The sequence below is a fragment of the Zosterops lateralis genome (assembly GCF_965231275.1).
Source record: "Zosterops lateralis genome assembly, chromosome: 12".
Taxonomy (NCBI): Eukaryota; Metazoa; Chordata; class Aves; order Passeriformes; family Zosteropidae; genus Zosterops; species Zosterops lateralis.
Genome location: NC_139772.1, coordinates 16,227,640 through 16,241,475, shown reverse-complemented (window position 1 = coordinate 16,241,475; position 13,836 = coordinate 16,227,640). Strand labels below are relative to the sequence as shown.

The 13,836-nt window shown below is 44.3% G+C and overlaps 2 protein-coding genes across 7 annotated transcripts in view; one reads left to right on the top strand and one right to left on the bottom strand.

Annotated features, from left to right (window-relative positions):
- Positions 1 to 6,599, top strand: part of ANKRD27 (ankyrin repeat domain 27) — a 56,207-nt gene extending 49,608 nt beyond the window's left edge. For all 6 annotated transcript variants that reach the window (XM_083870180.1, XM_083870178.1, XM_083870179.1 and 3 more), the window contains 4 exons: positions 959 to 1,064; positions 2,534 to 2,615; positions 3,139 to 3,211; positions 4,976 to 6,599. In XM_083870180.1, the coding sequence (XP_083726306.1) occupies positions 959 to 1,064; positions 2,534 to 2,615; positions 3,139 to 3,211; positions 4,976 to 5,239 (525 nt within the window). In that variant the 3' untranslated portion in view covers positions 5,240 to 6,599. The remainder of the gene's footprint in view (positions 1 to 958; positions 1,065 to 2,533; positions 2,616 to 3,138; positions 3,212 to 4,975) is intronic.
- A 721-nt stretch (positions 6,600 to 7,320) lies between these two features.
- Positions 7,321 to 12,246, bottom strand: PDCD5 (programmed cell death 5). The gene is made up of 6 exons (XM_083870184.1): positions 12,160 to 12,246; positions 10,606 to 10,646; positions 9,420 to 9,481; positions 8,896 to 8,987; positions 8,595 to 8,666; positions 7,321 to 8,283 (listed from the first exon to the last, which is right to left on the bottom strand). Exons 1-6 carry the CDS (start codon positions 12,223 to 12,225, stop codon positions 8,236 to 8,238), a joined length of 381 nt encoding a protein of 126 aa, XP_083726310.1. The 5' UTR covers positions 12,226 to 12,246; the 3' UTR covers positions 7,321 to 8,235.
- Positions 12,247 to 13,836: the final 1,590 nt, after the last annotated feature.

Below are 13,836 nucleotides of genomic sequence, written 5' to 3'. Positions count from 1 at the left end.
ACATTGGTCAGACCAGGGGGACATCAAGAAGTCTCTCCTAGGAAAAGGAATGAATAACAAAGTTACAACTACAAAAACATTTCTTTGTTTACAGAAAATTCCCTGGGAAAAGAATTTCAGAAAACCAAAACATCTCAGGCACAAAACCAGGGCTACAGCTGGCACTGCAGGGCTGCATCCAGCAGTGACACAGGGGGATGTCAGCACTGGGATGTATTCCTTGCACAGCCTACAGATGATTCCCATGGCCTGTGAAACCAGTTGTGTTTCTAGAATAAGTTATCCTAAGATAAAAAGGATGAGTAGGAAGAGTGAGGGCACAGGCCTAAATAAAATTAACATTGAAATCCCTGTAATGACAGAGAGAGCAGAAGCAATATTGGATGTAGGCAAATGAACACCTTGCACTAATCGGTTTCACTGGCAGCAACGTTCTTCGTCCCACCCACCATCTTCTGCCCTTCGAGCCTTTTGATTCCTTTTATCTTGCAATAGATGACTGACCTTCCCCTTTATTAATAGCAATAACATTACATGTAATATTAAATTACACAGAATTATTTCAGTCTTTAAAGCATTTGACACATGGCCCCTATCTTAATGTGCTTAAATGGCCTCTGAGATGTAGCTTAATGACCACAAAATTCTGTACTGAATCAATTTTAGTATGTATGTTACCATTTAAACTGAAATTGGCTTAACCATAAGTAATACAGCTTACAATATGAGGTCAGGACTCCAACATCATCACTGCATTACAATGTAACTTGTACACTAAGTTTGTCCTTACTCAGACTTATATAATTTCAAGTTTGCTTTTATAATGAGTTGTTTATGTGTGTTGTATTGATTCATGGAAGCATTAATTAATACACTCTGCACAATCTAAAATACTAAATTGTACTGTTGTTTTTCTTTTTCTTTAATAATGGTGAAAATGGAAACTGTTAAAATCAAGAATTCAAACATCGTGAAGTTGCTGGAAGCAGCAGCAAGCAGCACCACATCAACAGAGGAAGAGAAGGAGAGTGAGCAACATGTTACTGTCAAGATAAGGAAAAAAGGTACCTGTGGTATTTCCACTGATATGAATAAAAAGAGATTTAGGAATTCATGGATGACTATATCAAATATTTTATGTAATTGCTTTACATATAGTAATAGAACAGTCAATTGTTTTGCATATTTATGATAGGTAACACCTAAACACCTAAAATACTCTAACTAAATGCAGCAGACTTTGTATTGTACTCATGACATTGCTTAAAACTTAGTTTTCACCTGCTTTGAGGTATATGTGTGAATTTTACCTACAAAAACATTTAAAGGTAAAAACACACCACATTTGAGATGATATAATTAACCGTGTAAGAACTGTGCTTTTCAGCACAAAGCAGAACAGATTTAAATGACCGTTGGGTGTCATTTCTATTGCCCTAAAAGAGGTCAGGGAGTGACTCTTCATTGGTTACTGTCTCTCATGTGCTGGAACAGAAATGAGAGCCACAGAGGTGACTGTGAACCTTCCAGCACAGTTTGCAGAGGACTTTGAGCAAGTGGCAGGAGGTGGCACAGTGTGGCTGTGAGGTGCAGGGACAGCACAGCTGGGCTGCAGCAGGGCCCAGGTGCCTTGGGAAGGATGAGTTACCATCCTTGGGATACATTTTGTCTTGAAATGTTCACTCTGACCTCCCCTTTTTTGATAGCAATAACATTATATGTTATATTCAATGATGCCAAATTATTTCACTCCATAAAGGATTTGACACATGGCCCCTCTCTTAATGTGCCTAAGCAGCCTCTGAGATGAAGCTTAAGGACCACAGATTTTCCCTCCTCTCCTCTCACCCCCAGATTCTGATCTGCCTTATCCACTGCTCCCTGATGCTGCCTCAGAAGTTTTTCTGGTGAATTTTCAAGTTCACTACCCTGGGCATGTAAGAGAAGCTGTTCCCCCTGAGCTGGACAGCTCAGCAAAGGAGCTGATGCCACCAGCAATGTAGAAAGAAAACAGGGAGACTGCAAAGCAGCAATCAGGGAAGATGAGGAGCAGGAGTGCCCATTTCAGCATCCATGAGTTTTCAAACTCTTATCCCTTCTCTCGGAGATTGTGAATGTCTGGTTAATAAAAAACCACAATTAATCACAGCATGCTGATACCTAAAATTGAGAATAGTTCTTTGAAATATGATGAATAATTCTAAAAGAGCAATAGAAGATGCTAGTAAGTAAACTAATGAAGAGGTGGTTTAGCCATGTGTGTGTTAATTCAGGTTGGTAAAAATTGGAATTCAGGGCCTCAAAGTCCAGAATTAGTGTCTCTTCAGAAGCTTGGCCAGTTGTACTAATCTGAGGAAGAATGTTTACTTCTGCAACTTAAAAATTTTTAAATTTTCCAAAGATAAATCACCACTCTAATCCAAGTTAGCACTGTTACAGTTTTATGTTAAATTTAAAATCAGAACTGTGTTTATTTAATTCCTAAGTGAGACTCCGTTGTAATTTTAGCTGCCTGTTTCTTTTAAACCCCCAGTGCATCCTAAGCCCTGTGAGGAAGCCGATGATCCCATAAGCAGACAACTTCAACTGGTCCAATCAATTAACAGATTTAACAAGTAAGCAGAGAAGCTTGCTCAGAGTGTATTTGTTGTTTCCTGAAAGCAAAAGAGAAGTGCAGCTGCTAATGAAGCCCCAGAGTGGGTCAGGGGTGGTTACACATGACATGGTGGTGTGACAGGGGATGTTAATCCTGCACGGCTGACACGGTCACAGCCCCAGGCAGATGTTCTGGGCATGACAAACTCACTGGGGTGCTGAGGGAGGGCTTGAAAATGTCTCTAAAACTGGGATTGCACTAATACTTGGTGTGCTATCAGTTAAGCCTTTCAGAGCCAGACTGCTTAAAAATACTGTAGTGGTTGTTCACTCATTGGTTGGCTTTTGCTCATTTATCTTTTTAAGCCTTAATGTAAATTCCATAGTAAAATACAGGGAATATGAGTAGGCTGCAGTTGTGGGAAGGTGTTGTCAGGGAGCTGCCTGTCTCTGGTGAGACAGTTCCACCTTGTGGAACTTCTGAGAGAGAGGCTTTTATGAAAGGCTTATGTGAAAACGTTTAATTTCTTTGATCTCCTTCAGAGAAAAACACTTACGGAGAACAATAACAAGAGATAAAAGTGTCCCTAATTTTGACTATCACTTACTGCACCAGGTAAGTGGAAATACTTGCTCAGATGATTCTTAAATTACAGCAAATATGTTTATTTGCTGTGCTACTACTCTGGATACATGTAAAGAAAGTTTGCTAGTGGTGGTCATTGAATCACAGAAGTTCTGACCTGTTTGCCAAATTGCACATTTTATCATTGTTCAAACTTCAGTGGTTCTTCTATGACAACTCTTAAACACTTCATTCTTACTTTTAAACCTCTTAGGCCTCTTACTGCAGGCTTCATCTCTGTCTTGTTTTCTCTGTCCTGTCCAGCAAAACCTAGAACTAAAAAACTGCAGCTTCTTGGAGCTGTAGCTTGCTTTGACAAGAGAGACATTTTTCAGTAGATTGAAATTAGGGTTTGCTTTAAGTGTGCTTGTAAGAGGAGGCTCTTTGCAAGGGTGACAGCAAACTGCATGTTGCACTGTCAGCTGTGATACAGTTGTGTGCAATAGATTCACCTCTGCTTGGGGTGCAGTGACACCCACACCAGCTGCTGGATGCTGCCTTCCCCAGAGCTTGTGCTCCTTTTGCGTCCTTTACACTGGCTTTGACTCTCTGTGCATCTTCTGTTGAGCCATTTCAGAACATTAAATCAAGAGAAAAATTACCTGTCCAAAACAAAACCATTTTACCACGTTAGTCCAGCAGCTGCCCATCATTAGACTGACACAGCCTTGGAAATGCAGACTCTGCTGCTCATGTCCTTCTGAAAAATGGGATACTCTTCCTTTTCATACAGCCCTTAGAAGACTGAATATTTGCCAAAAGCCTTGAGAACACTAAATTAATTCTATAAAGCTGTAATATATTATCAATTCTTTCTAAATGATAATACTCCACTACTTAACTTGGGATTTAGATTTATAACTGTGGATCACTGAAGGCAGTATGTCATTTCAGTAGAGAGGTGTCAGAAAACTAGTATGTGACCGTGATAGAGAGCACTCCAGCCCTGTTCTGTGGTTGTGAGTTCACACAGCTGTGGCTGAACTAATTGATGGGTCCACACAGCTCTGAATTGTTAGTGGATTTAAATGTGCATAACCTCTGTCTGCAGCTTTTTTAAGATTCTTGACACTTATTTCAGTAAAAAAGCTACTTCCTCCTTTAGTTCTTGTCTTAGAAGATCTGTCATTGGCATGCTTGGATTCTCTTTATTTCTCCTGGTTATTTTAACATTTGCAGAGTGGCCAGTAATCCAGGACAGCCACCACTCTGTACAGGAGAAACAGGAGCAGGTGTGGAAATGGAAGATATGAATAGTTGGAAAGACCAAAAAGAGGCACTAAGGGGGTGGGAAGGGTGGGTGTCTCTTCACTGCCAGGTGACCCCTGGAAGCAGGAATTGCTGCCTTTGCCTTCAACAGTACCTGGGTGACCCTGTCTGTTACCACTTCCACTTTTCTTAACAGCAAAAGAAATGGCTGTTAATTTCAAGTGCATTGAGACTTGCATTACAAAAGGTGTTTAGAAGAGTTGGGATGATGTTGGGATAGTGAGGTGAAAATAACTTTTGGAATGTCTGTTTTCAGGTCTGGTGCTGATCTGTGTGTAGCCTGGGGCAGGTTGGCCTCTTGTTTTCTCATATGTAGCCCAAATATATAATTACTCTCTTACAAAATGTGCTGTTTTAGATCTTGGTTGTGTTCTCAGTGTCATGAAATTCATGTGATAATAATATTCAAGAAACAATGTATTAATTTTCCTTCTTAATGAAGAAAGTAGATAATGCTTTTAACGTAGCATTTCTCTCTCCTCACAGATGGCAATTAAAAGCTTTGATAAAAGCAAATTAAAATCTGTTGGAATGCTGGAGCAGAGCACAGGTGAGGTGGCTGGCACGGGGTGCAGTGGGGAGTTTGTGGAAGATGAGGATGACACGGCAGCCCCCGCCAGGAGCAGGTTAATGCAGCGCAGACACACGGTCAGCGTAGCCCTGCCAGCAGAGCAGGGCAGTGACAGTGGCCCAGCCAGCCCTGCAGAGCCAGGCCTGCCCCAGGCACAGGACTCGGCCTCACTGCACTGACAGAGAACACACGGGTTTGAAGCCTGAGGAAGTTGGTGGTGTGAATTTCAGTAACCCTTCATGGTGTGCAGATGTGGGTGACGTTCACAGACTCCAGTTCAGAGCAGGCAGAGGCTCTGCAGCATCACTGGAATGTTCTGACTCCTCTGCTCATGGTGACCACACAGCCAGACCATTCCTCATCTCACTAACAGGGATGTGACAAAATGAAGACAGCAAAATTACTTTCCTATTCTATTCAGCACTTATTAAAAAGTTCTGTGTAACAGTAAACCAAATGAAACTCTGTATTGTATTTTTCAGCCACCTGCTTTGTTTTAAAAGTCTTTGAATAATTTTTGCATTTTCAGTTTTTATCACTACATTCAGAATATAAATATATTTATATATATAAAAAGATATATTGGATAACAAGGTATTTATTGCCAGAGGTAATTGAAATGTCTCTATTTTTATTGTAATGTTACAAACCATTATAGTATATATTTCTGTATATTTCAGTAGCTGGGCAAACAATAGTCCCTAACATTGGCATTATTAATGTGAAGGGATGTAATCCTTGCTAATCTCTCAGCAATGCTCCCCTGTACTGGAGCTGCAAGATCGAGTTCTTACAGAGGAGCCAAGATACTGGGGAAAAGTGGAGAGCCCTGGACAAAGCTAAACTTTGGACTTGCTGTTCACAGCCTAACTGAAATGCAGAAGCAAGCACAAAATGCAAGGGCACACAAAATTAAGTTACTTTTCCCCTCCTCTAAAAGAAGTAATGCAAAAATGCACAAGTATTCATGATTCTGACCTTGGCAACATCCACAGACAAGACTGCTTCCGAGTGTGCTCTGAAAAAGGTGAAATTACCCTTATGAAAGGTACTTCTCCCATCAGTGAGCAGTGGCTGCAATAGTCAAATCCTGCCCCATTCCCAGGGGTGATCACTGAAGAATTAAAGCTCACAGGGAATTACCAAGTGGCTGCTTAGCTCTGAAGTTCATTTTCTACTGTTCGGTTGTGGGAGGAGAAGGTGTAAATAGCACAAGCCAGGTTTTGCAGTGCAGTATTTTTTTATTCTTGGCTCATCACATCCAGCTTGCATTTTATTTCACGAACTATTTGTATAGATAATTCTCTTTTCTTTTAACTGTGGTATTAGTAAACTACCTGGCAAAATACAAAGCTGGAAGATAGAGTGGTGGGTTTTTCAGATAACTTTTTAATCTAAGAGATAAAATGTCAAATGACATTTGGATTTGAGGGTGTGTTTATTTTTCTAATAATTTATGAATTCATCTGATTTTCTGATGTGCCTTGGATTTGTGCCAAATGATGGAAAGAAAAAACTAGTAAAAGAACTCTTGAAAAAGCTGTTTTCCTTGAGTACTTCTGTCCAAGCATTGAGTCTAGTACAGATTTCCTTGCTTGGTTTTGTTGGCATTTGAAGACTTTACCTTGTGTTTACCAAAGTACTTCCCTTCCTCCTACATTTACAGGTAACTTTATTAGGTTGTGTGTTTTTAGATTTATGCACAGAGGTGTACAAAACAGAACTGTTAGTGAAAATAAGTATTTTCACATCATCTCCTTTTCTAGCTCTACATTCAAGTTTAAAAAAAAAAGCATGTTCAGCTATTACAAGTCAAAAGACACAAAAGGAAAGAGCTAAAACAAGTTTTTCCTTCTTGTGACACTATAAAGATGACCCAGAGTAAGTCACTGGTCCTTACCTCTAGCAAGAATAATCCAGATATTTAAGATCAAGTAGACTATTACAGATCTGATTTCCAAACTATAGAATGAGAATTTTGCTTGTGTTTTAATTGTAGCATGCATTTATTTAACTAAATTATTCTTCAGATTTCTCAACTATATAGGTAAGAAAAATCAGTTAACCATACTTCAGCTTCAAATTTAGTAAGAGTGATTAGTCTGAAGAAATTTGGCACACATTATCACTAAAGCTAAGGCATCCTAATTACAAACACAGAGAAGCAAAATGCACAGTCTAAACCAAATGAAACAAAAATAACAACTGTTCCGTATTTTTTAACCCCATTCAGACAAAATAAAAACTACACCCACTAGTGTTCACTTGAAACAAGTTTATTCTGTTCAAAAAAACACTGCAGTTGGAATTGTACACAATCCTGTTAAATTATGTCAGAGGAAGGGGTTGTGGTGGGAGAGTATCAGCACATTACAGTATTTATCCTACTGATTTCCATAACCATAGTCTTGAATAAAGGTACAGCACAAGTTCAGTTTTACTTTATGCATGCAGGAGTTGCAGAGGTTAGGAAAATGTTTTTTTCTTTTTTTTTTTTCCAGGTAAGAAACACTCCAGCCATTTGATAAAAGTGGAGGTAGTTGTAAGAATACATGATACCAAGTGTCTGAACAGTGCTGTGTGTGACACAGTTAACTTGCTTTGTATGGGAGCCCAGGAACTCACAGGGGAAGGGTTCAGCTGTTTGCTGTAACATTTCTTTACCCAGACTGCCTGACAGCAATCCCCTGATCCAAACACTATTGGGACAGCTGCATTTTTCAGTTCCAGTAAGGACTTGAGAGCCGGTGACTGGCTGGACAGGAATCCTTCAGGGGCTCAGGGAATCTCCTTTCTAACACTTCTGACAGAGCCAGTTCAGCCTTTTTAAACTCTGAGTGGCTGTTCCCTGTTTCTCACTTGGCTCCTGTGTCTGGTGTCTCCAGTAACAGCAAGTTAAGTGTGTGCAGTGGCTGAAAGCAGAGCTTACAGTGAGGAAGGGGCAACAGAACATTCATGCTAATGAAGCCACAGGGAACCCCACACTGCTCAGGCCTCTTATACTACAAAACTTGGAAGTTATAAAATCCCCCTTCTCAGATTTATTTTACAAGTTTATTTGTTGGCCTTTTAGAATAATAAAAAAAAAAGTCAAGAAGCGTAAACATTTTCAGATCTTGCTTTCTGCCTGCTAACAGCATTTTCCAGGCTATTGTTTGGCAGCCTTACAGTAGTATTAATAATCATCCTCTTCATCAGAATCCAAGACTCTCCTTCTGTTGAACTAAAATGAAACACATAAAGTACAAATTGAAGGGTGATGGTAAACCCAGGCTGACCCAAGGCTGTCCCAGTCCATGCAGGGGGCAGTGAGGGCAGTGCCTGGGCAGAGGAGCCAGGCCAGGCCTGTGGGACAGGACAGAGCCAGGCCAGGCTGTCCCACACCACCCCGGCCCCAGGAGCTGCAAATGCTCTGATGGGATCCCAGCAGGGCAGGGAAGAGCTGCAAATACAAAGTCCCACCCTGACCTGTCCCACACCTGCAGTTCTGCTGCTCTACTTCACACCACATCACATTTAGGAAAGAAAACTCACCTTCACTGTTGTTTTCTTTTCTGTTTGCTGACTCACTTTTTCAAGTATTTCTATCAAACCTTGTTCTGATACCTGCGAAAGTCAAACAAAATGTGGATAAACACACTCTGAGAGATGCTTAGTATCAAACAACTGAATCACAATTTCTTTTCTTACAAAACGTTTTTCATGGAATTTTATCATAGTCTTTAGGAGCTATTTACAGTTAATTTAGTTACATCTATTATAAACATCTTTTTTTTTAGAGTGAGTTGGTTTTAAAAATTAATACATGTAAGAAAGAATTAGGAAATATACTCACTTTTCCAGCTAGCTGTCCAAATCTTGCCATCTGTATAAGATAATTCTCTACTGCTTTTGCTTTGTCTGGTTTCACAAGTGCTAAATTGCTTACTGCAACAAAAACAAACTGTTCATTTGGGTTTAAAACACTCTCCAATGCCTTCACTAGTAACAAGAAAGTGAGAAATGTCCCTAGGAAACAATCTTCCTCATACCAGGGTCATGAAATAAAATGAAAAGGGCATTTTCATTTATGCCAGGTACAAGACAGTTACATTTCTTACTTTTAAATATTTGCTCCTGATTAAATTTTGACTCTCAGTATAATTCCCTCTACTAATTTAAATAAACCCCAAAAGATTAACATAATTTAGATACCCATTAGCCTCTCCCTTCTAATCACTGATATTGCCAACTGAAAAGCTGCAAGTTTTATCTTCACAGCAACAACAGCACTTTTCTAGTCTGGCCTCTGTACAACACACCCTTTTGAGGAGTCACTTGGATGAGTATTTTTTATTAGAAAGTTACTTGGATACTCACATCGTGCACGAGCTGCTTGATCGAGAACTTGAGCTAAAATAGTATTTCTTATCTCTGCTTCCCTGTAAGGAAAATATAAAAAGTGGGATTTTAAACACCTAAAATAACATGCACAGAACAGCAAATTACAGAAGACTTTTGATTCCTGGAAGTGACTTCTTTAGGTCACTGCAAACCTCACATTCACATGGCATCTTTTACAGCATTTCCTGTCCTGGGCACTCTGTGTATGCTGAAGTTACACAGCTGGTAACATCTCCCAAGAAATCCAGGTGGAGTTTCATTCTTACACCTTCTCACTGCTCATGATTACATTTTAAGAGACAAAAGCTGTGCTACCCTTTAGATCCTGCATTTATCCAAGTGGAATTCACCCCAGGGCAGTGCATGGTAGGGCAGGCATGAGGAATTGTCCATGCAATTCCAAAACCAAACCAAAGCTCATTTATGTATTTAGAACTTTTTACTAAGTCTCCATGTATTTACAATATTTGATATAAGTATCTGCAACACTGGAGCTTTAGTTTATGAAACTTTAGTTAATACAAACTTGGACTGTGCAAAGTCAGCTCTTCAAACACTTGTTTACAACTGTCCCCTTAGCACAAATACTGAACACTGTTCCCACACTGAGCTTTGACAAAAATCAGCTTGCCTCAGGTTTTTAACTGGAATAGATATCCCAGAAAAATCAAATCAACTGGGAAAGGCTCTTCCCATTGCAATGACAGCCAAACCAAACCCAAACTCACTGCTGACAAAAAGCACCAGTTTGGGAGGAGTTCTGCCAGCCTTCAGGACTTGGATGATAAACTCCTACCAAGCCTGGGGAGCCAAGGATTCTGCCTTCCAGCAGGTGACAGTGGGAGGGATGATGCTCCCCCAGAGCCCCCTGCTGTGTCACTGCAGCTCCCCAGTCACTGAGCTCAGACAATCCCAAGTGAAAAGGAGCTGCTGCTGCTCCCTCACCGTGCCCTCCCACCCCAGAGGCTCCAGGCAGGATGGTCATGGCACGGGAGCCACTCCTGCACCGAATCTTTGATCCATTTCAATTCCTTTGTTGGTGGTTTTCCCAGCAACAAAACAAATGTGAGGCAGCATTCCAAAGAAAATAAATACTAAAAAAAAGAGCAAATGGTTTAAAATTATTAGATGCAAAACCAAAACTCGACAGTCTCATTTTTACCTCTGTTTTGCTTCCTGTTGTGATGGATCACCAGAAGGATCCTAAAGGAGAACAGAGCAAATGTCACAACCCAGAATTATTCCACACAGGACACAAAATTAAAATATTCCAGCAGCGTCCATGGAAGATAAACCTGCCTGTTAAACCAGCCTGCCCATGGATGAGATCCTGGGAATGGGAATGTGCTGCCCCAGCAGATAAATGTGCCACCCTGTGCTTTCCTCCCAGCACAGCCGTGCCAGCAGTGGGGCGAGTGCTGCTCCTGGTCTGTCCACAGGCTCCTGTGGCTCTGGGCAGGGAGAGCCCTTCCCTTAGGTCTGGGATAACAGGCTTCCCCAGAGCCCAGCAAACTGACAAAAGCTTTATAAACCCGTTACTGTGAGTTCAGTAAAATGAAATGTAACATTCTCAGCAAGGCAGCTGAAATCACAGAATCACAGAATATTCTGAGCTGGAAGAAACCCACAAGGATCATCAAGTCCAACTCCTGAAACCAATGAAACATTAATGAGGAGGGTTCTACAGGAGTTGGTTCCTGCATTAAACACTAATTCATATGAAAAACAAAAGGGGGAAAACTTCCAAGTCCCTATTACTGGTGACTATTCAGAAGCAAGTAACAAAAAAAGGAAAACCCCCTGAACTTTATATGGAATCAACACCTCAGGTTTTACAGGTAACACTTAGAAGTGTTACAGCAGGATGGGAAACCACCCAGACAGGAAATGGGGCTGGCTGGAGGTAGGGAAGATCCTTCTCAGGAACAAGGAAATTGCCGCTTCATATAAACCCATATACAGACTGTCAGAGGATGGTGTCCAGCTCTTTCCAGTGGTGCCCAGCACAGGACAAGGAGCAATGGCCATAAACAAAAACACAAGTTTCACCTCGACACGAGGAAGAACAACTTTCCATGGAGGGTAACAGAGCACTGGAGCAGCTGCCCAGGGAGGGCGTGGAGAGGAGTCTCGTCTGTGGAGACATCCCAAACCCACCTGGACACGTCCCTGTGTCACCTGCTCCAGGCGACCCTGCCCTGGTGAGAGGCCGGACTGGATGATTTCCAGAAGTTCCTTCCAGCCCTACAAACTCTGTGATTCTGTGACTCAGCTCTGAGCACTGAGGTGGCTGGGAAGGCTCGGGAGGGAAGGCACGGAACAGTGAGTGCCGGGGCGGGAACGCTCCTGTGCCGGACTGCCCGGGCAGGAGCCGAGGGAGTCGGCGGGGCCCGGGCTGCGCTCGGTCCTTTCCAGCCAAAGCTCCGGGCACGGCCGGGCCTTTTCCCGCCTCCTCCCGCCTCGGTCTCGGCAATGTCTCTGCTCCTCTCCTCCGGCCCCCGAGAGGCGCCCAAAGCGCTTCGGGCGGAGGGTCAGGCGCTGCCTCACCCCGTGCTCGGCCCTGAGCCCCCCAAAACCTCACCCCGTGCTCGGCCCTGATCCCCCGTCCCCTCACCCCGTGCCCGGCCCGGCTCTCCCCGTCCCCTTACCCCGTGCTCGGCCCGGATCTCCCCGTCCCCTCACCCCGTGCTCGGCCCGGATCTCCCCGTCCCCTCACCCCGTGCTCGGCCCGGATCTCCCCCAGCCGCCGCTGCCGCAGCGCCTCCAGCTCCTCGTCCGCCATGGCTGAGGCCGCCCGCGCCAGGCGCTGCCAATCCACCGCCGAGCGCTGCCCCCGCCCCGCCGCGCCGGCCCAGGCGAGGCCAATCCCCTGCCGATGGCCGAGTCCCCCGAGCAGGGCGGGGTCAGCGGGGCGGGGGACACGGGGACGCGTCCGGGGGTTTGGGATGTGTCCAGAGAGTGGGACTCCACACCTCCGGCAGCCCTGCCACCCGCAGGGTAAGGAAGTTGTTCCTCTTACTAATGTGGAATCTGTGTTTTAGATTCCGGCTACTGCTTCTCGCCCTGTCGCTGGGCTCCACTGAGCAGACCCGGCACCATCCTCTGGATGGATTGACGAGATCCTCTCGCTCTTCTCCGGGCCCGGGTCTCACAGTCCCTCCTCATCACAGAGATGCTACAGAGCCCTCGTTATCTCTATGGTTCTCTGCTGGAGCCTCTCCAGCACCTCCTTGACTTTCCTGAGCTGCTCTCTTTTGGGAGCTGCCGGGAGCGGCAGCGGGACCGGCCTGGAGTGCGGGGTGTGTGTGTGTGTGTGTCTGTGTGTGTGTGTGTGTGTGTGTGTGTGTGTGTCTGTGAGGGCACGGCGGGGCAGGGGTGTGTGTGTGTCTATGTGTGTGTGTGCGCGTGTGAGGGCACGGCGGGGCAGGGGGGTGTGTGTGTCTATGTGTGTGTGTGTGTGTGTGTGAGGGCACGGCGGGACCGGCCCGGAGTGTGTGCGTGTGTGTGTGTGTGTGTGTGTGAGGGCACGGCGGGGCAGGCCCGGTGTGTGCGTGTGTGTGTGTGTGTGTGTGGGCACGGCGGGACGGGACCTGTGTGTGTGTGTGTGTCTGTGTGTGTCTGTGTGTGTGTGTGTGTGTGAGTGAGGGCACGGCGGGACGAGCCCGGTCCCTCCGGGCTGACGGAACCCCGAGGCTCTGCCGTGTCCTTTTGTGCCGGTGACCGCTACAAATGTCACCGTGGGCTGGTGGCCTGGGCTCTGTGGGCCAGGGGCTCCCCATCTCCTCTAAATCAGCCGTGGAGACACGATGGGTGGATCATCCCACGGGCCCGGCGCTGCCCCAGCTCGGCTCGCCTGGGGCTCCCCAAAAGCGCCTCCCTGTGCTGAGCCCCCTGCTCCCCACATCGCTCCACAGTCTGCGATGGGGACCAAAACACATCCTGACCTCCGGCCACGGCCCTGCCTCTGGTATGAACAGAAAAAAAACCCCAAACTCACCCCCAAAGCTGACAAAGGTAGTGGCCTCCATCAGACTGGGTACAAAGACACTCTAATAGCGCCAAAATAGCAATGCAAGCAATACCAGCACACTCGTTTCATTGCTTCGATCACGTTAGAAAAGTAATTTTTTTTCGAATTTCAGCCTTTGTTGTTGGTCAGTCACACTTCTTATTAAAGGCTGTAGGTTTTCCACTTGTACTTTAAGATTTAATTTAACCGAAGAAACAACCCCAAAAGCTGCACTACAGGATGAATAAACCACAACTCCCTTAAAGCAGGGCTAATAAAGACGGATTACCCAGTATTTCTGGTCTAGTTTTTAACAGTAACAAAATGTGGCAAGTGCTCTTTCCTTTAGCAACTCTTGCCGCGACTGCAGACAAAAGTAGTGGA